Source organism: Zalophus californianus, chromosome 4 (genome assembly GCF_009762305.2).
Source record: "Zalophus californianus isolate mZalCal1 chromosome 4, mZalCal1.pri.v2, whole genome shotgun sequence".
NCBI classification, from domain to species: domain Eukaryota; kingdom Metazoa; phylum Chordata; class Mammalia; order Carnivora; family Otariidae; genus Zalophus; species Zalophus californianus.
In genome coordinates, this window is record NC_045598.1 from 23,880,997 (window position 1) to 23,903,789 (window position 22,793).

At 56.8% G+C, this 22,793-nt stretch overlaps 1 protein-coding gene across 8 annotated transcripts in view; it reads right to left on the reverse strand.

The window, feature by feature from the left end:
- Window positions 1-3,399: 3,399 nt before the first annotated feature.
- COL16A1 (collagen type XVI alpha 1 chain) overlaps window positions 3,400-22,793 on the reverse strand; it is a 50,624-nt gene continuing 31,230 nt past the window's right edge. For all 8 annotated transcript variants that reach the window (XM_027621956.1, XM_027621967.2, XM_027621978.2 and 5 more), the window contains 22 exons: window positions 21,230-21,283; window positions 20,595-20,648; window positions 19,989-20,042; window positions 18,394-18,438; window positions 18,224-18,277; window positions 17,862-17,897; window positions 17,451-17,513; window positions 14,961-15,032; window positions 14,730-14,783; window positions 14,088-14,132; window positions 13,826-13,870; window positions 13,452-13,505; window positions 12,991-13,044; window positions 10,898-10,948; window positions 10,560-10,649; window positions 9,074-9,109; window positions 7,854-7,898; window positions 6,787-6,975; window positions 6,363-6,429; window positions 5,459-5,635; window positions 5,178-5,255; window positions 3,400-4,488 (listed from right to left, as the gene is read on the reverse strand). In XM_027621956.1, coding sequence (XP_027477757.1) covers window positions 4,286-4,488; window positions 5,178-5,255; window positions 5,459-5,635; window positions 6,363-6,429; window positions 6,787-6,975; window positions 7,854-7,898; window positions 9,074-9,109; window positions 10,560-10,649; window positions 10,898-10,948; window positions 12,991-13,044; window positions 13,452-13,505; window positions 13,826-13,870; window positions 14,088-14,132; window positions 14,730-14,783; window positions 14,961-15,032; window positions 17,451-17,513; window positions 17,862-17,897; window positions 18,224-18,277; window positions 18,394-18,438; window positions 19,989-20,042; window positions 20,595-20,648; window positions 21,230-21,283 — 1,620 coding nt within the window. In that variant the 3' untranslated portion in view covers window positions 3,400-4,285. The remainder of the gene's footprint in view (window positions 4,489-5,177; window positions 5,256-5,458; window positions 5,636-6,362; window positions 6,430-6,786; window positions 6,976-7,853; window positions 7,899-9,073; window positions 9,110-10,559; window positions 10,650-10,897; window positions 10,949-12,990; window positions 13,045-13,451; window positions 13,506-13,825; window positions 13,871-14,087; window positions 14,133-14,729; window positions 14,784-14,960; window positions 15,033-17,450; window positions 17,514-17,861; window positions 17,898-18,223; window positions 18,278-18,393; window positions 18,439-19,988; window positions 20,043-20,594; window positions 20,649-21,229; window positions 21,284-22,793) is intronic.

Consider the following 22,793-nt stretch of genomic DNA (forward strand, 5'->3'; position numbering starts at 1 on the left):
GTACTAAGTACAATGCGTTGTTTCATTTCCATCGCAGTGCTTTGAGATAGATATTACTACTCATTTATAACGAGGAGCTGAGGCTGACAGAGGCTAAGTGACTTCCCTACCAGCAAAAAGATAAATGGAGAGGTCAGGACTTGAACCCAGGTCCACATCTTTTAACTACTCAATAGTTTAACTACTAAGTAGTCTTGTCTTTACCTTTGTAACCCCCTACCCAGTCCCCCCCCCCAAAAAAAAGTAGGTAGAATTGCACTGCAAAATCTCAGAGAGGAAGAAGTCTTATAGTCTGGGCTGAAGGTCAAGGGGTATCTGCTGGGAGAGAAAACAGGTGAGCCCCAGACTACAAACTGGGGTCATGTGATGCACATTTTATTCCACAAATATATTAAACCTATTGAGTTCCCACCCCCTTAACAGGCTCTATTCTAAGTGCTGAGGATTAAATTTCTATGAAAATCTCACCCCCCTAACCCCCTCTGCCCAGCAAAGGGCTCCTAGGAGAACGTTCTGTTGGATATCTGTGCACCCTGGAAGCAAGAGCATGTAAGTCATCTCTCAGGCACTGAAACTAGCCAAAGCCAACATCCAGGGATGTGCTTCTGAGGACCTGGGGCAGGCCCAGGTGTGTTTATTTTGGAGCAGGCTGGATAACAGGGAGATCAGGAATTCCAAAGACTGAAAAACAGTCAACTCATTTCCAAAACCTCAACTACCTGAGGCAGACAGAGGTGGGTGGGAAATTCCTGTTATTGTTTCAGCTTTAGCCAAAGGGGAAAACTTGGATTCCGGCCCTTTTTAGAGCACAGAGCACTTTCCTGAGTTCATGGAAGCCATTAGAGGTGAGGCAGAGCTTGGTAATGGAAGGTCCATCCGCTGGAAAATATCACCTCCCCTAGGGACACATCATTCCTCCCAGGCATCCTGGATCAGCTCCAAGCTCCAGTATTGCTTACTGAGAAGGAATAGCAACAGCCACCTAATTATTGTGGAATTAATTCTCTTTGATTCCAACTAGATCCAGTTCTGAAGTTTAAATTGCAGTTGGATGCTGTGGATGAGAGGTTGATTTGCAGCTTTCCATAGAACCAACAGAAAAATGAGAACAGCAGACGTGGCACTTTGGCCACACTCCCCTTCCATCATGGGATCATACAGAGAGTACATTGATATATTCTATTCCCATAAATTATTCAGGACCACACCAGAAGATCTAGTCTTATAAGGGGTTAACAAGGCACATGTGAAGAAAGCGGCTAGATTTTGTTGAATTCTGGTGACAGGGGAAACTCTTATGACAAATGGGAAGATTTAAATTCCAGAAGGCATCAGATTTGGGATTTTTCTCTGCAGAATAAATCTGCAGCAGCCTTTTCTTCCTCTTACAGAGCAGAGGGTTTCTCAAATTAAGGATCCTCCAATCCACTTTTTTCACTTTGCTGTCAGTGAGCAGGCAAACCTGACCAACATCCCCTTGCAGAAAACCCTTGCCTCCCACTGCCTGCCCTGCTCACACTCTGTATTCCAGCCACAAACGACACTGACCCCTGCACTGTGCCCCTGTCACTCAGCATGCTGCGCTTAACCACCTCTGGACCTTGGCACATGGTGTTCCCTCTGCCTCCATCGATCTGTGTCTAGACAAGGTTAGGTCCCTCAGCCCTGCGCTCCCCTGGCGCCTGGTACTGCCCAACCATCCCACTTTATTGTAATTGCTTGTTTAACTCCCTGCTCTTGCTGTAGACACCGTGGGGGTGGGGGCCAGATCCGTCTTGTTTGCCTCTGACTCCCCAGAGCCTATTACAGTTCCTGGCACAAAGCAGTGAGAGGAAAACGGACTCGTCAGGTTAGATTTTGCCCATCTGAATGATCTGTATGCTGCCTTTACAGCCTGGAATATACTAAGAAATGAAGACCAAAGAATAACATGGCAGGAATGTGAGAAAGCTGCCTGAAGCTTGTGCCCCTCCTTCCTTTCTCTTCAGCTTACCCAGCTCCTGAACTTATGAGCAAAATCCGTGGATTTTTTTGCTGACCACAGTAACAGAAGAGACTATAAAATTCAGCTTTCCATCTGGTTCTTCATGGTCCAAGAAAATACAACCGTTCCAAACTCCAGAGAGACAAGCACTCAAATCATGAAAGCTTAAACCAGCCTGTTGACTCCCCCAAGAGCTGCATGAATGTGACTCAGGAAGAAAAGTGAAGAAAGCGTCATTTACTGTGTAAGGATCGATTCCCTGGTGGCCCTCGAAGGGTAGGAGTTTGATGTTTACCCATAGTGATAGTCCCCTCTGGCCTTCAAAGCCAACCCACTCGATCCAACCGCTGGTCCTTGCTTCCTTCTCTACTCATGCCCATGTGCTCTTTATCACGACGCCAATCGTCAGCACTTCGCAGACTGGGGCTGGAAGTGGGAGCTGGCCTTCCAATAGGAATGCTTTAACATCTGTCTCACCCACCGTCCAAAGCTGGCTGCTACTTCAATGCAAAGATGATGCATTTGCTTTTTAATGTTGGATGTTAGAACCAGAGTTAACTGAGAATGGCTGATGAGGGACAAAATAAGAAGCAACGCCCCGTTGATCTAAAAGCATCACATGAGATACTCGGGCATGCTTGGGAGTCTGCCCGATGTCATTCCCCTGGCCACTGGCACACCTCTGCTCCTGGCAGGAAGAAAATAGGGCAAAGGTTCTGAAAAGCCATGAGTAGGCTGGTCTCCTGGTATCCGGGGCGCAACTGGAGAAGGGAATTTTCAGAACTGTGCTGGAAATGCCGGCTCTGAAGAGATGGCAGCCAGTTGGAAGGCTTCAGGCAGTTTGGATAAGCATCTAGACTCTGGGTGCATTTCTGAGCTTGCTCTGTGATCTCTTTGAAGTTTATCCAACTTGAATAAACCTTCCAGAATGCTGGGACCAGTAAAAAGGCTTTCTTTAGAAGTCCCTCTGGATGTGCCCTGTTGCTTTCTCACAGGGCAGCCAGCCCATCAGGACAAGAGATGTGAAAATGACAGAAGGAAGAGGCTTGAGATGGAATGTTTCCATAATACTCAACTTGCTGTCTTTCCCTCCCTCCCTTTTCTTCCTGACCTCTTTATATATAGAGAAAGAGATAGAAGATAGATCACCAAATTCCCAGTGGACTTTGAAGACCCCTGAGCTTAGATCTGATCATGGCTTGCCCGTGACCCCTTTGCACCGATGCACCCTGTTTCTGAAGGCCTGGGCTAAGATGTGCAGGAGAAGCACCACACGCATTAGATGAACAAAGTTTGTTTGTTTTTTTGTTTGTTTGTTTTAAAGATTTTTATTTATTTGAGAGAGAGAGAGAATGGTAGAGAGAGCATGAGAGGGAAGAAGATCAGAGGGAGAAGCAGACTCCCCGCCGAGCAGGGAGCACGATGCAGGACTCGATCCCAGAACTCCAGGATCGTGACCTGAGCCGAAGGCAGTCGCTTAACCAACTGAGCCACCCAGGCGCCCTAGATGAACAAAGTTTAACAAAAGACGCCATTTGCAGTCCAGGAGAGCTGGTGACAGGGCTGTGTGCTGGTACAGGCAGAGAGTTCCATTTCGTTTCCTGGAGAAGCCGTCCCTGGTTGCGTAGGCCGGGAGCTGAAGCCTATCTCTCCTGTTTGCACAGACGTTCTAATGACAGAATTACTGGAGCAGCGAGAAGAGCCTGCTCGCTTGGAGACACTGGCAGGCAGGTGACTACACCCCCGCTCGGGGTGGCATTTCCCCAGGTGCACCCTGGATCGGCTCTGGGCCACTCTCAAGAAGTACCAAACACCGGTTTCTCTGGGGAAGCAACCAGGGAGGGGCCTCTATGAGCCGTAAGTGGGGCCTTCAAACCTGCCTTTGGCTCATTTATGGGGACAGGCTGTGTGACACCTTCTTTCACTTTGAGAAGTGTGCCCCAAAGGGCAGGACACAAGGTCCACAGGGGACCAAAGCATGACTCGGAAGCATCTAGAGAGGAGAGCTGAGCTGGGGGCACCCTCGACAGCAGCGTCCCACAGCTCTGCCAGTTGACCGCAGACACGAGAGAAAGGCCCTTTTTTTGACCCTGGGCCCAAATGACAGGGGGATAACAGAGAGGCAGTGGCAGCAGCAGAGAACCCCGTGGAAGTGGGGTTGCAGGTAGTTTTGTTCATTTATTGATAAAAAAATATTAATAGCAATTAAGAAAAACAAAACATTCACAACCCATCACAGAGTCCTGTAAGTTTCAGCCAAATGTTCCCAATGGAGTCCTTCATCTGACAGAGCTGGTGATTTCAGCCGAAAGGCCCCTTCATGTTCTTCATGGGTGGGTACTGCTGCTCCATGGGCATGGTCCCAAAGCAGTCAGAGGGGTTACAGTGGCCAGCCTTGCCTGGCTGGCCCATGGGACCCGGGGGGCCAGGGATGCCAGGAATGCCTTGCTGGCCCATCGGTCCAGTGGCGCCCATCTTGCCATACCCTGGAGGGCCTTGAGGACCTGGGGGGTAGGTGGGGGAGAAGAGTCAGAAGAAGGAAGGTCAAGAGACCCAGGTGACAAGAAAAGAAAAAATCGTGGTCGTGGTAAATAATACCTTATATGTGATAAATATTTGTCAGGTTACAACAGGTTTTCGAGAAGACCTGATCTGATCCTTATGTTAATGTAACAATAACAACAATACCGGCCAGTTTTATTGGGAGCTTCTGTGTGCCAGGCACAAGGCGAGTGCTTTTGATGCATAGTTCAATGAATCTTCACAATGAGAAAGAAACTATCATCTCATGTTGTAGATGATGATGCAGGCTCAGAGAGGTTGCCCACATGGGGTAGGCCGTTCAGTGAGGCTGGGTTTCAGAGCCAGGCCGGCAGGCTATGGTCACTTCTCCTTCAGGCTCTACAGCCTGACTTAGTGACCTTGTCAAGTTTGGACAGCCAGGATGCTGAGCAGGACTTGAACTCACCTTCCCCAGCCCCACCATATCCAACTACCTTTCCCTGTGTCCCGCTAGCCTGGTTTAGGACTTGAGGACGGGCCCTGGGTCCTCCACTCCCCCCTCTGCACACCCTGGCATGACTGTAAATGGTGGCTGATAGGCCTGCAGTTATTTGAGGTTCTACACAAATCCGTTGTGTTGTAGAAGGAACATTCTACAAGATTCATGCTCTCACATTCTGGCTCTTCCTACCTGGGGGGCCGGGAAGACCATTGTCTCCTGCAATGCCGACACCAATGTCCCCCTTTTCACCCTTGGTCCCGGGCAATCCTGGGACAAAAGAAATAAAATAAGTCCTATTCCTGAGCAGAAAAATGACACGCCCAGGCAGATTATTTGAAACACACACATGCACATGTGTCATGATAGACCTCACGCAATGCTGAATGTCAGAGTCATGATAGACCTCACGCAATGCTCCTGTTTGCCCCCAGAGTTCCAGATGCTCCTGGGGAGCTGGAGGGCAGAGCTACCTCTCATTCCTGGCACGCCCTGCCGTCCTTCCCTGCCGATCTGACCAGGGAGTCCGGGTGACCCCGGAGCGCCTGGCCGGCCTGGAGCACCGTCCTTCCCTGGGGGCCCTGGGCGTCCTGGAGCTGCAGCCATCTCCATGGGGAACTGCATCCTGGAGGTGTAGTAAGCCATCCTCTCTGTAAGAAAGGCGAGGGACCGGTCACAGGGTGCCCCGGGACCTCACACCGGGCAGAGGGGCTGCCAGCATCAAGTCCCAAATGGCCTTGCTTCCCAGTGCAGGGAACACAGGGGCTGATCTCCTGAGTGGCCTCTCGTGCCCTCGCCTCCACCTTCCTCTGCATGGTGGTCTCTCGGGAGCACGGACCTGACGATGGCCTCCCTCCCCTCCGACACCCTCATTAGTGCACGACTGGCTTCACAATAAAGTCCAGACTCCTTGCTTGGCATTCAAACTCCACTCCCCAAGCAAGATGACTAGCCCCATCAGGACAGGGTCCCTGTTCTCCCCAGGCCCTAGCATGGCAAGGCTGGATGAACAGATGAACAGGAAAAAAGCTTAAAAGTGAAACCACCCCAGCTCTCTTACGGTTGCTGCTCGCCCCTCTATTTAGAGCTCACTTCATGCAGACTCGTTTGATTTCAATTTTCTTGTCTGTCTCCTTTGCGCCAGTGGTTGCTCAGGGAGCGTGGGGGCGGTGGGGGTGGGGAGTCATTTTATCTCTGAACCGAGCAGGTGATAAGGAAGGTCTGACGTCTAACTGAACATATGCCTGTAAGTGGAGGGGGGTGGTGGGTGCCTGGGGAGGGGCACTGAGTTTGAAGGAAAAGGAGGCCAGGGCAGGGTAGAAAAAGAGCTGGGAAGGGCCAGCAGCGCCCACCGCCGCCCAGCCAGCTGCCAATTACCATCAAACATTTTAATGATCTCTTGTCTGATGAACCTCTTGATTTCATCATAATTCACCATGTCTCCCTGAGGAAAACAAAGAAAACCTGCCTCAATTATACTTCCAAGCCTGGTGCTCTCCCCCTGGGAATAGACTTTATGCAAATAAAGGGTAAGGAGGGGAACATCGCTTCTAGGAGCCTCCCACAGGTACTTAACCCAAGGTCCTCACCCCCCTGCAATGGTGCAAAACACAGCGCATTTTTCTGGGGAGAGGGTTCCCAAACCTCCCCCACTCGCGCCCACACAGGTGAAGCACCTCTATGGGAGTCATGCTCTTTCCCTCAGAGGGTCGGCAGGAGCTTCTAAAATGGTCTCTGCTCCACCCACCCTGTCTGCCTGCTCTGTGGGACCGTGCCCCTGGCTGCCAGGCTCCCTCCTTACCATGGAGCCAGGCATCCCGGGCAAGCCAGGGCTCCCTACAGGCCCCGGGGAGCCAGGGTGGCCCCTCTCTCCTGCCGGACCCGGTGGCCCAACAGGCCCCATGGAGCCACTCTTGCCAGGCCCGCCAGGCATGCCGGCTCTCCCCTTCTCTCCTGCCTGTCCCTTCTGTCCTGAAGGTCCTGGATCACCCTGCAAGGACAGGAAGTCACATCCAGATTGGCCACTTCATGATGTCACAGCCATTGGCCTCTCTCTCTCTCTCTCTCTCTCCATCCCCCGACCCGGCCCCCGGCATCTTCCTCTGACAGTGGCCACAGATCCTGACGAGGACTCCAGAGCGGTCCTCTGAAAAGACACTTTTCATGCCGTTACTTCCTGCTTAGAAATTCTGATGGCTCCCGCCCACCCTCAGGATAAAACCGGATTCCTTGGCCAGACATTCAAGATCATTCGTGATGTGGTCCCAACCACCTCTTCTCCAGGCCCATCTCCCCGCCCCTGCACCCGCAGCCATACCTCACTGTTTAGAACTCGGCTCCGACCACGCCGTCTTGCCCTCCCTGCCTGGGATGTTCTTCCCCTCCTTCTACCTGGTACACTCCTCCCATTCTGCTGAAATGCTCCTGTTCTGTGCACAGCCTCCCTGACTCCCAGGCTGAGTTGGGTGCTATGTCTAATCTTCTGAAAAGGATACCATGCCCTAGCGTAAGTGTGACTGGACTCGGTGAGCGGTTACTGTTCAGAGACCTCTATTTACCCAAGGCTGGGACAGAGGGTCTGGAATGTAAGTGAGATCAAGCAGACGCCTGCAGCATGAATGAATGAATCCACCCACTGGTCAATGAGTGAATGAACTTGAGATTTCTATCCTCCCAATCCTAGCTAAGAAATAGGTCCATGTGAGAAGTTTTTAGAGATGAGGTTGCTCCAAGTTCTGAGTTCTGCTCATGTTTTCTTCCTGCCCACTGGCCTTTCTATGTCTCCTCTCCATGGCTAAAGTCATAGCATAGAGCTGGCCTTCATCACTCATGAGTTTTTCCCCTCAAAACCAGCCAGTGCCCACTCACCTTTGGACCAGGTGGTCCATAGAGTCCCTGTTTTCCAGGGGGTCCCTAGAGGAAAGCAAAAGTCCGGGGTCAACATCTCCAAGCCATTCTGTGGAGGTAGGTATCGTGAAAGGACCACCTTCTACGGCCCTCAGGCCTCGGGCTATGTCCAGCTGGGCTCTGTGTGAGGAAGGACAACAGCCTCCTTTCTGTTGGTTGACAGCTAGAAGGGAGCATGATGTCTCCCAAGGCATGGCCTTGTGTGATCATGTTGGTTGGGTCCCTTGTCACAGACAGAAAGAGGTGAGAAGTCAGAGCAAGAGGGCCAGTCCATGGCATATTGGAGGGCCTGGCAAGAGCTGGTGCTGCAGGAAATGTTTGGAGTCTACCACCACCACCACCACCATCATCATCACCACCACCATCATCATCATCATCACCATCACCACCGTCATCATCATCACCACCACCACCACCATCACCACCACCACCATCATCATCATCATCACCACCATCACCACCACCACCACCATCATCATTACCACCATCACCACCACCACCACCATCATCACCACATCATCAACACCATCACCATCATCATCACCACCACCATCACCATCACCACCATCACCACCACCACCACCATCACCACCACCACCATCACCACCATCACCGTCACCCCCACCACCATCACCACCATCATCATCACCATCACCGTCACCACCACCATCACCATCATCATCACCACCACCATCATCACCACCACCATCACCATCACCACCATCACCACCACCACCACCATCACCACCACCACCATCACCACCATCACCACCACCACCATCACCACCATCATCATCATCACCATCACCACCACCACCACCACCATCAACACCACCACCACCATCATCATCACCATCACCATCACCACCACCACCACCACCACCACCACCACCACCACCACCATCATCATCACCACCATCACCATCATCATCATTGGCTCTCTTTGACCAGGTACAGAGTAAGAAAAATAGTGAAGAACAAGTGTCATTCACCCTTCTCCCCAGTCCCCAGTCCCTCTCCCCAATGCAGCAAGGGTCACCAACTTCCTGCATATCCATCTGGAGGGAGTCTGGCATTCAGGGAGTGTTTAGTGAGTGAACAAAGAGGGGTGAGGGCAAGGCGAGGCACAAGCAGCAGCACCCCCTGCTCCCCCGGGAAGGAGAAGCCCAGCGCGACAGTACCTCTTTGCCAGCCGCACCATCTGCACCGGGTTCACCCTGTGGAGTAGAGAGTAGGAGACGTGTGATAGGCACTAATCCAGCATGGCATCCCCTGCCTCCCCTCGCCCACCACAGGTGCCCAGTCCTGGGCCACCAAGGGACCACGATTCTCTAGCCCTCACCCTCAGACCCTCGGGGCACAGACCATGGAAACTTAGATCCCCACCCCCCATCCCCAATTCTAGCCTGTCCCAGAGCCCCACACCAACAGCCCTGGCTGCCCCCTGACTGAGATGGGCAAGGGAAGAGCGGGCTGCACGCTCCCGGCTCCTGGCTCGAGGCCCCGGCATCTTGCAGGAGCCCTAGCTCTTGAGTTTATGTTACATGTTTGCCAAGCCTGCTCCCTCCCCAGGACAGGACGGGCTGCATCATGGGCCCAGCCTGCTTCTGGTGAGATGGTGGGGAAGACTCTGTGATTGCCAGGCTGGTAATCTGATACAACTGGAGGCTGTATCCAGGGATACTGGAGGCTCCAGGGAAGGCCAGAAGGTTGGAGGGACGCCCCCTGCCCTGGGGCCGTGGCAAGAAATCAGAGTGTGTAGGTGAGACTCAGCCCTCTTGGCGGCTGGGCCAACCATCACCGCTGCATGGGCTGGAGTCATCCATCCCATTGAGGCCACCAGCCCCAGGGTCATGGCTACTGTTCCCAAAAGAGAACACCCTGACCTGGGGGCTAGGAGACCTGGGTTCCTGCCTCAGTTTCCCCAGGAGACTTCATCCCTAAGACTGGCAATCGAACCACCCGATGTGGGTCACTTGTCTGGAACCTTTGAAAGCGGGAGGATTGCAGAGTGGCTAAGGACGCAAGTTTTGCAATCAGGCAGGCTCTTCCGCTCACTAGCTGTTGCAATTCTGGGCAACCTACTTAACCTGGCTGAGCCTTGGTTTCCTCATCTGTAAAATGGGGACAATCAGACCTACTAAATAGGGTTGCAGTACCGATTAAATGACAAAATGTCAAGCACTTAGGTCACCATTCAGCACACTGTCCGTGGCCAATGCATCACGGCTCTTAGAGTATTAAGCGCCAGCTGAGACCAGGAGTGGTTTCTGAGTTGCTGAGGGGGCTGCGGTAATGGCGCTGCATTTCTGGTTCCTGACGTTCCCAGACTCTCTGTGGTTACCAGCCAGCTCCCCAGGGGAGGGGGCAGGGGGCAGGGGCAGAACAGGTGCCAGGTCTCCCCTGCCTGACACCAGGTCGAGGGATCGGCGCAAGTGGTGCATGGTCAGGGGCGGCGGCCCGGTGCGCGCCTGGCAAGTGCTGGCTGGCAGGACTTGTCCTTTCTTCCAGATATGACGTGATCCTCAGGCACGAGCCCCGCGCTGCTAGCTTCCCTGTTCACAGCCTCTCCTTCCCTGGAGACCCCAGACACACAGCGCTGCGCTCAACTGACAAAGCCGACTGGCCCTCTTCCTGGGGGCTGTGCAGTGAGATGTGGGGTCTTACCGGGGGGCCAGGGTGTCCGGGGGGGCCAGGCTGGCCTGGAAGGCCTAGAAGGCCCCTTTCTCCAGTGGCTCCCCGATCTCCTTTTAGGCCCTGGAGACAAAGGAGGTGGATGGTGAGAGGGGACAGGAGACGCAGTGGTGAACCCCACACAGCAGAGGCAGGTGTCACTGTGTGTCAGGGGTGGGGTGGCACTGTCTGAATCCGAAGGCCTTCACTACATGCCACTTGGGGAGACCCAGGAGGCAGGAGAGGCTGAAGCCGGGGAAGGGGGGGGATGGACCCAAACTCTTCCCAGCCAGGCCCCCGGGAGGGAGGGATGGGGGGCGCAGGCCACTCACCATTGCAGAGATCCCAGCTGGGCCTGGCTGGCCTGGAGGCCCTGGTGGGCCCTAAAGAAAGACGAAGTCAGTGGGATGGAAAGAGTCTCGGGTAATAAGGCCCCCTGGAGGCAAACGGGGGACCAACAGCGGGAACAGACCCTGAACTTCAGCAGCTCCATTCTCTTCCCTAAACCCTCCTTCCCTTCTGCTCTTGCACTTGAGCTTCTACCAAGAGATTTGTGCCAGAGCTGATACCTGGGGGGTCCCTGAGCTCACAGGACCACGGCCAGAGCTGAGGGCAGAGGGCAAAGGCCTGAAGGTTAACTATGTTGGGCCTGGGGTCTTCTGAGGCCCCCTACTTCCTCCTGTTCTGTGGGAGAAGCAAAGAGCAGAAGCTGCGAGCTGCGTAGCAGGGGCTCAACCCCAACCCCGGAGACCAAACGGATAAGGCCAGCCCTCGGACCCTGGGCCTCCCTGGTCTCCTGCTCTACTGCCTCTGGAGGGTAATGGGACTCAACTCGTGGGGGTTGCTCCCACCCTGCTGGGCTGAGGTGGTGCCCGAATGCCCTCCCCATCTCTGAGTCACAGCTCAAATGCTAGCTCCCTGGTTAGAGCTACACCTTCTCTGAAGCCCAGGGCACGCAGGTCTCTCTCACAGCACCTCCCTCCATGCTCCCAGATGGAAAGTTCTGGAGGCATGGACTCTGTTCTACCCCTCTCTAGACCTCTGGGGCAGGAATGCCCAGCACTGGGACTGGCACAGAGCAGGGGCTGAGGCTGGGCAGACAGAAGTGAGAGGGGAACCTCGCGGCCCCTTTCCCCAGCCCCCAGTGAGTCCATGACGGGCTCACAATTCAGAGCGCGCTCTTCCTTTCATCTGTAATGTGAGCAGGGACTAGGCTAAAACTCGGGTCCTCAAGCCAGGGCCTCTGGATCCCTCGAGATCCATACACACGGTGATGAGGACCCGAGAGCTCCTCTTTCTGCTCATGAACTATTTTTAACATTTCCAGAAGCCTCTTGGAAACTGTACATCTGCCACAACAGGCCTGCAATCAAATGCCAGAGTGTTTCCTTTGCTCAGGAACCCCATCAGCTCGGGGCCTCACACTGATCAAAGGCGCACATCGGCAGCCATCTATGCTACCGAGGAGCAAATCCAGACGGGAAACTCATTACGGCTTAATAACTGCCCTCTCCAAGTTGTCTTATCTCCCTAAGCGCGCCACCCACGCAACCGGCCTCCCGGGCCAGGGCCAGTCCTCCCCCGCCACCCCCCCTTCAACCGCTCCCCGCTCCCCGCCCCTCCCCCACACAGGCCGGCAGCAAGTCCTCCAAACACAGCCCTCCTGCCTGCCACCACCACCCCACCGCAACCACCCCATCCCTCAGGGACACCCCGGCTTCCACCTGCGCCCCTCCCCTCCTGCCCACATCCCCGAGGTCCCAGGTCTGCAGCAGATCATCTCCAAGCACAGCTTTCCGGCTCTCACTCATGCCCTTGTCAAACTCCACTCCAGCCTCGCTGACCTTGGGGCTCCCCCTACACCCCAGGCCCCTCCCTGCCTCAGGCTCTCAGGCGCTGGTGGCCCTCCACCCCCACCCTCCTTTCCTGCCTGGACATTCTTCCCCCAGACTGCTAGACAGATGGCTCCTTTTGTCATTCAGGCCTTGGCTCAAATGCCACTTGGGCAGTAAAGGTGCATCTAAAGGCGCCTCCCAGGCCCTGTCTGTGACATCACATCCCTGCCCGACGCTTCTGCATTAATCTGTTGGTTTGTCATGCCTGTGTGCAAGCTCTGGGATCAGGGGACCTTGTCTGTCTCACTCTTAGCCCCCTGCTTGGAGCGGTGCCTGGCATGGAGCAGGTGCTCGATTATTGTTTGTTGAATAACTGAATGATCTTTGTTTGATGAGTAAACTCAAATGTGCCCAGAAAATAAGAAAATGGCAAAGACCCTGGGGGCCACTGGATGAGGTGGGCCCACAGCCCCTCACTGCGCTATGGGGCTGCTCCTGGGGTCAGCTCTTTCAGGCCATCGCCCTCGCCCACCCCAGCCCAGCAGAGCCCTCACTCTCATAAAGGCGGGGGCAAGAACGGTTTAACTCACGATATGGCCGGGGGGGCCGGGTCTTCCCTGAAGTCCCATGGCACCAGGCTCACCCTGTAGGAGCCAGAAAAAAGAAAAAAAAAAAAAAAAAAGCAACACAGAAGCAGACTTACTCTCACAGGGTCGTTAGGTGGGAGAAGGCTGAGCAGAGCAGGCGGGACGGCAATAGTCAGAGACGCTGGGCTGAGTCCTGGCCTCCAGGCCCATGCTGTCCAGGGCCCGAGGACCAGCCCTGCCCATGAATATGGTGGAGAGAGAAACCAGAGCCCCCAGCCCAAGAAGCCAGGCCCGGCTTTTTAGGTGAGTGACCCAACAGGCCGCAGGAAGGAGGAGGTGTGCAGTTTGGAGGCAAAACGTGCCCAGGAGAGAGGGCAGCCAGGTGGCCAGGGAGAGGGACGGAGCAGCTGTGTCTCAGACTCAGCAGAGCCCAGAGGCTGTCTGAAGGGAGCCTCTGCCTTTACCTCTGCTCCAGGCCGGCCACTGCTGCCCGGGGGACCTGGTTTTCCACAGTCGCCCTGGAAGAGAGCGGGCCAACTGGAGCTCGACAGGCCTTGACTTGGCTCCTCCAGCCCCAAGTTGACCCCATATCCGAAGAGCCCTGCCCCCTGCCCAGCTCTGGCCAGCAGCCCTCTGATGCCCTCAGGCGGGTAGATGGCGAAGCCTGACCCACTCTCCTGGCATCGGTGGTCTCAGGAGGCTCGGATGCTGCGATGGCATCTCAGCCAAGGCTCTGGTGGCGCGGGCACTCCAGCTAGGCTGCCCTGTCTGCCTGGGGTCAGGCCTTGAGGAGGGCTGAGAAGACCTGCTTGGCAGAAGTCACCAGGTCCTTCCTTACCTTTGGTCCTGGGAGGCCAGGGTGTCCCGTTTTCCCCTTGAAGCCCTGGAAGAAAAAGCGGGAAGCTGCCAGGGCCCTCGCCCCAAGCAGAGGCCACTTCCCTTGCCTCCGTCCTCAGGCCAAAGAAATCAGACCCATCCAGAATCCTACCATGGTCCTCGGAGGATCTGAAGTTGAGCTGCCCCACCCACCAAGGCAAACCCCACACCTGCTCAGCTTTGGGACCTCCCCACTCTCCGCTCCTTCCTGCAGCTCAACTTACCGGGGGTCCCATGAGTCCAGGGGGGCCAGCAGGACCAGGGTCCCCCTAGGGAAGAGACCAGGGGCATATGAGACAGGATGCCCACTCATTCACCACTGTCTTCCCTCTCTCCCACCCCTCCCCGGCTATCCCAGGATGGAGGGAATGTCACGGGAGGCAGAGGGAAGAATCTAAGCTGGGCTCGGCCTCTGACTGGCTGTGGACCCTGAGTGAATCCCTCTCTGAACCTCAATTTTCCTCTTTTGGGTACAGAAGAGGGTTGGCCTTGATGCTCTGCCCTTTGCCATGCCCCATCCCTTTCAGATTCCCCAGCAAAACCAGACCCATGGAGCCAGGGCTGCTCGAGTCCTTCCATGCCTACAGCCTGTTCTCCCTGACACCCAGCCTAGTATCTTTAGTTGCCTGAGTTTCTGGATATAAATCCACTCCCTTGGCTGCCTGCCTTTTGGTGAGACCCAGCTCATGCAACCTGGTTAAGGCTACCAGGAGAAGTGAGGAACCAAGGGGCCCTGGAGCCATCAGAGAAGTGGTGAGAAGCAGGTGGAGGGAAGGCAGAGGCATGGGGGGATTCGGTTTCCTTCACTGGGGTTCCGTTGACTTTTGCTCCTGGAGGAAGAAGGAAGGAGGTGCCTATTATCTCACCCTCAAGCCAGGCTTGCCGTCCTTCCCATCCAGACCATCCAGACCAGCAGGACCCTAGAAACAGGAAAAAGGCATATATGCATGCTTGTGCTGGAGCCCTAGGAGGTGAGAGACCTGACCCAGCCCCTCCACCCTGTCCACCCCTCACCCAACTTCCACCCCAACTAAACACACACATGCGCACACATGCGCACGGCACATACCTGTCACACTAAGAGGACACACACTCACCTGAATCCCGGGAGATCCCGGTGGCCCGGTGGGACCAGGCATGCCTGGTGGGCCTCGAATCCCTTCGCTGCCCTGGAAAGGAGCCCACCCCCCGCAACAAAGTCAGCAGGGCCTTGCCCCACCCTGGGACAAGGCGCTGGGCACTGGGTTCTGATGATTACTGGGAGTCAGGGCAACTGGTCTCCAGCCCCAGTTCTGCTCTGGCCTAACTGGATATATTCCACACCACTCCCCCAAGAGGATCTGTCTTCGTCTGCAAAGCACCCCCCTTTTCACACTGTTCTATGAGGAGGGGACAGAGCCTATTCGGCCTAGCATCTTCTTCAGGGTTGACCCAGGGGCCGGCAGAGTGGGCGCTCAGTGATGTGTGCCAACTAAAGGCATACGTTCAGTTCACATCGGTCCCAAAAAAGTGCCAAGCACTGTACAGCTGCTGATCCTTCCAGATGAAAAAAAGGGTGGCCCCTGTCCTCAAGAAGCTCATAGTCCTGTTCCAAAGAGGGAGTGGCTCTCTCTGGCCAGGGCTCAGGGGAAGCGTCACAGAAGCATCACCAGACGCTAGACTCTGACGGATAGCCGGGATGTGGGCAAGTGGGGAAGGAGAAGAGGGCATGCCAGAAGGAACTTCAGAGAAGGATGAAGATTTGGAAGTGGTCCCATGCCTGGTCTAGCCAGGGTGTCTGGGGAGCCCTTGTGAAGGGTGGGGTGGGAGGCAAGGCTGGAGGAAGGTAGAGGCTGATGGGGGGAGGGCCCTGAACACTGTGCTAGACTCTATCTCACAGACCAGTGCTTCTCAAACTGTACTTCTCAGAGCCCTGGGGGTTCCTGGAGGAACATCAGAGATGGGTGCATGAAGTGGGAGCCCAGAGGGTGGGACCCAAGACCCCTGTCCCTGCCTTAGCCAGAGCAGCGCCACTCATATCTGTTATATACATTTTAAGCTTCTGTGTGATGAAAGGGCTCAGGGACTTCAAAATAAAGTCTGGGACCCACTGCTACAGGCACTGGGGAGCCACTGACTGTTCAAAGCAGGGGGATGATGAGCATCAACATGTGAACTAGAATGTTTACCAGAGAAGGGAGGGGGGCAGCTTGGTGTGGCGGGATGCCGCGTCCCTAGTGCGAAGAGAGTGGCTGCTCTGGAGCCGTGGCTGTGGACCAGCCAAGGTGGAAATGATCCCGCTAGAGACGCCCCTCCATGGGGGGGGCGGGGGGGGGGGCGTGGAGAGAAAGCCCCGGTGGCATTGCAATGCCACCAGCTACCAGGAGGGGTCAGCACAGCCCCAGAAAATGTCAGTCCCACAGGGGGTGGAGATGGGAGAACCCCTGGCCAGAGGTTTGAGATTCTCTGCAGTGACCAGCCTAAGGAGAGCAGGCAGCACTGGGGTACAGAGCCAGCCCAGAGGGTTCTGGCAGGGGCTGCCACCCGGGTCTTCCACAAAGAAGGGAAGGGTGGTGGCGCCCACCACCGCCTCAACAGTGGCTGACAGGTGCTGGCTCTGGGGAGGCAGCGAGGTGCCCTGGCGCTATCCTGGGTTGGGAGGGAGTCTCCGCTCTGTTGTTATTTTGCTGTGTGCCCCTGGGATGCCCTCAGCCTCTCTGGGCCTCATTGCCTCACAGTGAGAAGTTAGACCAAGGTGGCCTTTCTATAAGTCCTTTCTAGCTCTGACTGCTGTGCTATGTGTGTTTTCAGAAGAAAGAGGCCCCACCCGAGGTTACAGGCCCCCTGCCTCCCCCTTTGGGTCATAAGCCTCCCACCCCAAGTTTAGAAGTCAATTTGGGGCCTCATTATACTATCCAGCCATCACCTCTGGGGAGTCCAGAGGTTGGGATGAGACAGGGATGTCAGCCCCCGGACCAACTATCAAGTCAAGCCCAGGGGCAGCCAGTGTGGAGGCTCCCCAGGCCGCTGCTCCTTCCAAACCTTGTCACCAGCTCACAGGCCATGCCTGCCCTCTCTGGGCCCTTGGGGACAATCTGCGCATGTTCCGTTCCTGCTGTTGTCAGACCCAGGTGAGTGGCCAGAGCGGCGCTGGCTTCAGGTATCTGGGCTTCGGGCTTCAGGCTTCGGGCTTCGGGTTCGGGCTCGCAGTCTGGATGCGCTTCCCTCCTCCCCTCAGCTCCTCCCCCTCCCTTCAGCTCCTCCCCCTCCCCCTCCCCTCGGCTCCTCCCCCTCCACTTGGCCCCTCCTCCTGGAGATGAAGCCAGCCTCCTGCGCTCCAGTCACCACCTCTCGCGCACCCCTCTGCCTCCGGCCCACCCCCTGTTCCCAGCGGGCAGGGACTTGGGCAGCACAGTTGCCATCCTGGGGCCACGGGTCTGTCGCCCTACGGCAGTTGCTGAACCTATGCTGCAGGTCTCTTTCCCCACCCTTGTAACCGAAACCGAGTCAGTCCTTGAATTTCCAAAGGCCCCATAGTCGGGTGGGATGGGGTGTGGGAGCTGCATGGCTCAGATCTGTGGCTGTGGCCAAATTGGGGTCCCGCTCACCTTCTCCGCTTGGGGGCCAGGTGGGCCGGGTGCTCCAGCTTTGCCCGGGAATCCAGGGGGACCCTATATCAACAAAGGAGCAGGCGGGAATGAAAATGGGGCTGGAGGGGGAGTTCCCCTTCCTTCTTCCTCCTGGGTTTGCTTCACTACAGTTAATACGATGCATTTTGATGCATTTTGACTTCCTAGAAACACCACCTAGGAGCTGGCTGGCCTGCTGTGCTGGGGCCCACCCAGGAGGCTCTGCCCTCCAGGTCCTGGCTCCTGGAATCAGGCCTGGCCACCCAGACCATTCCTCCCATGCCTCTTCCCTCCCCTCCGTCGGCCCATCCTAGCCCAGCCTGGCCTGGTCAGGCCTGCCCCTCCCAAATAGGATCATACAGACAGGGCTGGTTTTGTGTCTTCACTCACCGGTGGGCCGGGAAAGCCTGGCTGGCCTTGAAATCCCTAGGGGAAGAAGCAAGGGACAGTCTGCTGTGCCGCCCACTCTCTCCCTCCTGGCGGCCCAGATGGAAAGAGTGACAGGGTGAGGCTGCCTCGAGCCATGGGGCCTTGCCCTCCACTCTGCCCAAGATGACCAGCAGGTGAAGCTCTAGTCACGAGGTGGGAGGTTACAACTCAAGGACGGGTGAGGGCTGGAGGCTAGAGCTGGTCACCCCTCCACAGGTGAGGGTGGCCACCAGGGAGAGGACCTAGCCCTTTCCCTGTGCCCATCCCCCCTCTCAGTCCTCCCCCATGATCAGGACAGCCAGCCAGGTCCTGTGGTCACTCACCTGGTCGCCCTTCTCTCCCGAGTTTCCTTGGGGTCCTCGCTCTCCCCGGGGACCCTGTCACCATAGAGAACAAGGCAGCTGGAACCCAGTCTTTCTTCCCCTAGACCCCAGGGCTGGACCAGGACCAGGAGTCCCCACGTCCACAGTTCCTTGTCTCCTCCCTCACTCACCGCTGGGCCTGGGGCACCTGGGAGGCCTTCAGATCCTGGTGGGCCCTGGGGACACGAAGGAGCAGACTCAGTCACTCTGACTGGGGGAGGTGGGAGAGCAGGGGATGAGGCAGGGACCAGGGCACAGGGCACAGAGAGTAGATGGGGATGCCGGCAGGACTCCCCCTGGTTGGCTCCAGCTTCCCTTCTCCTGCCTAAGCTATTGAATCAGCCTCTAACTAGTCCTGCCACCTCCTGGCTCACTTCAATCCAGCCAGCAACTGGCTGCCATTTCCTCTTCTCCAGCATAGCTCTGATTGTAACACTCTCTTGCTCCAAAGCCTTCCATGGCTCCCCTCTGTGCAACTGAATGAGGTCCATACTTTCCACCAGTGCTGGGTTTTGAGGCATCCTGTGATCTAGTACCACCCACCCTTTCCTGCTTCACTTCCTTCTCCCCGTCTTATCTTCTGCCTTGCTTGGTCGGACGGCTGTTCGTACCCCTGGGCCTTTGCAGAGCTGCCCCCTCTCCCTAGAATGCCTACCATTCCCCCACCCTTTCTGGGGCTCTTAAAACCTTACCAAGGGATTAGATGGCTCCAATCTCTTCCTGAGGTTCCCCCACCCACTCCCTTTGGGATTCCCCAGGATAGATAACCATGTGCCCTCCCCCACCCCCAACTCTATTCGGGGCTCATATCCAACAGCACCGTCTCAGAGAGGCCTCCTGATCCTCCTTCTAATAGCACCCTGTACACCAGCTGGCCCCTTACCCTGCTCTCTTTTCTCCATTGCTTTCTCATTTATATGCATTGGCTTATTCATCTGTTATCTACCTCCCTCATTGGAATGTGAGCTTCTGAGGTCAAGAGGCACAGGTGCCTGTTTTCTTCACTGTGGCACCCGCAGAACAGCCTGCCACCCAGAAAGAAGGCCCCTGAGGAATGTCTGTTACTGAGTAAATGCACATGGGGTCAGCTACATCCCACCCGGGGCCTCACTGACGTGTGAGGGGAAGGGAAGACTAAGGTTTTGGCAGGTTGGTCACAGAGGGACTTGGGTGCAAGTCCACGCTATGCCCTAACTCACTCACTGACTCGCGGCAGCGTGTTGGGTGAACCATGTCACTTCCTGAGCCTGGGGATAACCTAACTGATATTATGTCCTCACCTGGTAACAGCCCCCGCCCCTGCGCTCACCCAGCTGGGAAGAGTGGTTCTGGGCTTGCGGATCAGGCCAGGCTCTAAGCTGGGTCTGGGGTCCCCCATCTGCCCTGCTCTGCCCTGCCCGCCCACCTGCTTTTGCAGGGGAGGAGGAGGCCTTCCTGCTGGCTGACTCTGCCCCCCCCCAACCCCTTGGCAGCCCTGGCCAGCCCAACTCCTTGAAACCCGCTCAGATCCTCCCTCCAGCCTCCCCTCCACCTCCGCGGCAACCAGCCCACGCCGCCTGCCTGCACTGCAGCTGGAGTGACTCAGGGGGCAGGGAAGCGGGGTCAGGTCTCTTCCTTCGCAGGCTGCTTGGGAAAGTCTCGGGTGGCCGTGGGGCAGGGACTGCTCCGTTTGGAGCCCTTCCTCCTGCCCCCCCCCCCCCGCCCCGCGCCGAGCCCCGTGACTCACCGATTCTCCCTTCTCTCCTGGGGGCCCGACATAGCCCCGCTCCCCCTTGATGCCCTGACATGCAAGCAGAGAGAGAGCTGAATTAGCCCCGTGGCCTGCTGTCACGGCGCTAATGCGAGGGGTGGAGACTGGCCCAGGCTGGCACTTACAGGCAGATGGCACGGAGGGCAACGGCTGGGGGAGGAGGAGCGGGGCTGCTCCCCACCCGCCACCGTGGCCCCCAGTGGAAAGCGGGGCTACGCCCACCCAGCAGCCTCCAGCCTGGGGTAGGGGGAGTAGGGGGGTAGGCTTCCCGTGGTCTCCCCACCTCTCCTAGCCCCCCCGCTGGGAGGCAGAACTCAGTCCTGGGGTCTGGGTGCTCGGAGAGTCTGGCCCTCCCGGTGCAATGGCTGCAGGCGACCTCCGAAGTGGAGTGGCAGGGCCATGCTGCACTACCACAGGGGCTTTGGGGAGCCCTGCGTGGATGGACGGGCAGACAGCCTGGCAGAGGCACAGGCTGAAATGCTTGGAAGGGAGGGAGCCTGCTGGGGGATGCGCCAGCCTGGCCCTGTCCTCACCCCCACCCCCAGGCTCTGCTACCCCCAGAGCCAGCATCCCCTTACTCACGGGCAGTCCTGGGGGGCCCATGGCACCTGGGTAGCCAGGTTGCCCTGGAGGACCCTATAGAGAAAGGGAGACATTATGGACCAGCCCCCCAACGTTTCCGTTTCCCCCTCCCTGGGCAAAGAGCAGCGGTAACCAGGACGCCTGAGCTGCCAACTGAGCAAGCACACGCCCATCCGAGGACAGCCACCACCTTGGGCCAGCTCCCAAAGGCCCAGGTTCCTCTGGCTGAGACCACCACCACAAGCCTGGGACTCAGGGACACGTGCCTGCCTGGCCAGGACCTGGGAGCTGAGCCAGAGGAAAAGGCCCAGAGCAGGGAGGATGAGGGTGGGAGTGGGGGGAATGGGGCGTGGAAGGGGCCGCAGGAGGACCCTGGGAGAAGAGTCCCCGCGGCACTGCTGGAAGCCGGTGGGGTGGGGCAGGGCTGTTCGCCCCTTCTAGGGGGTTGGGGCACAGGGAGATCAGCCTCCTTTGATCCCGAGGGGGTGTGAAGACCCCCGATCTGAGGGATCAGCGGCAGTGAGTTTCAAAAGGAATCCACCTCCCATCTTCCACTCAGCAGCCATCCCCAGGGGCCCCACCTCTGCCTCCCCAGGGCTCCTCATCCATCGCCTTCCCCTGCCGGCCCCCCTTACCGGTTCCCCCTTCTCTCCTGTCAGGCCCCTGAGGCCTCGCTCTCCTTGAAGACCCTTGGAGAGAAAAATCATGAGAACCTGCTGGGGAGGGCTGTCCCCACCCAGCCCCCAGCTCCTTTTGCCTGCTCTGCAGCCTTCTGTCCCCAGTCCAGGCAGAGCTGGGAATCACTGATGCCCCCCCATTAAGGTCCCCAGCAAGGTGACCATGGGATGTACCCCAGAAGGGTAACTGTGAGAGTTGTAGACTCTCACACAGGGGTGCCTCTCAAGAGCATACCCCCAAGACAGGTCACTATGGAGATATGCCCCCCCCAGGTAGGTGACCCTCAGAGGGTACCGCTCAGGCAGGTGACTGTCACCGATGTGCCCTACTTCGGTAAGTGGCAGGGGTGTACCTTCAGGAGTTTGACACGTGTGTGCTCCCCTGAGGGGCAACTGTGAGGAGAGGTATCCCTACAATGATGTTCCTCGACCAAAATGTATCACTGGATAGTCAACACTTACCTGTACCCCACCCCCAACCCCCAGCCACAAGTCACCTCCTTTTAGGGATGCAGGGGAGAGACATGGGCAGGCCCCCAGAGCAGACTGCTCCCTCCAGAGCCGTCCCTGTCACTTTTTAGGGTGGAAAGGGAGATCGCTTTCAATCAAAGCCAGAGCCCCCCACCCCTCAGTCCTCACCCTGACTTTTGTGGATTCGCCACGGCGTTAAGGGGCTCTGTCTGCCCCTTCTCCCTTGTGCCCTCAAGAGATGATGCCCAAATCTTTCCACAACACAAGACAGATGGCTAGACGGACAGATGGCCCCTTCACCCAAGCAAGCAGAAACAGACAAGGTCCGGCCAGGGTGAGGACGTGGGGACAGATGGAGCCATGACAAGGAGGGGCCCCGCTCCCTGAGCCTCCACCGCCAGGCCTGGGAGGACAGGAGCCAGGCCCCCAGGAACACCAGATCTGACAAGCAGGAGGTTAGTTTCCGTGACCCAGGAGGGAGCAACAGTGAGGATGGGGATGATTTAAACACACTTGTGACGATGACGCAGGCAGAGCAATTAACGACACCTGGCGGAAGGAGCGGGTCACGGCACTGGGCACGGGGGTGCCGGGCCCCACGACACCCAGAAACCCAGCTGGCTGGCATCACACGCCCAGCCTTGGGGCAGCAGACGGGGCCCGGAGCCGAGGAAGAGAGGCAGAGGAGGAAGCTGTGAGGTTCCTCTAGGACGACGGGCAAGGTGTAAGCATGGCTACCTTCAGATCCCTGGGGTGCCCCGGGACAGCCCTGCCAAGCAGCGGGGCAGCAACGTGTGCCAGCCCGCAATGTGGAGCCCTGAAGCTCTGGCATCTCTGCCGGGCTCTGTGCCAGGGGCCTGGCGGGGCCCCAAGAATTACTTCCAGCAAATCTTCAAGTCAACAGCAAAGGTGGGAGAAGCAGAAGGCAGAAGTGAAAAGGGAGGAATCAAGAGGCCCCTGGAGGCACCAGCTTCAAATAAGAAGGTGAAACAGCTCTGAGGCCTGGGGGCGGGGGGAGTGATGTGGGTTTGGGGGAAGAGAAAAAGGAGAT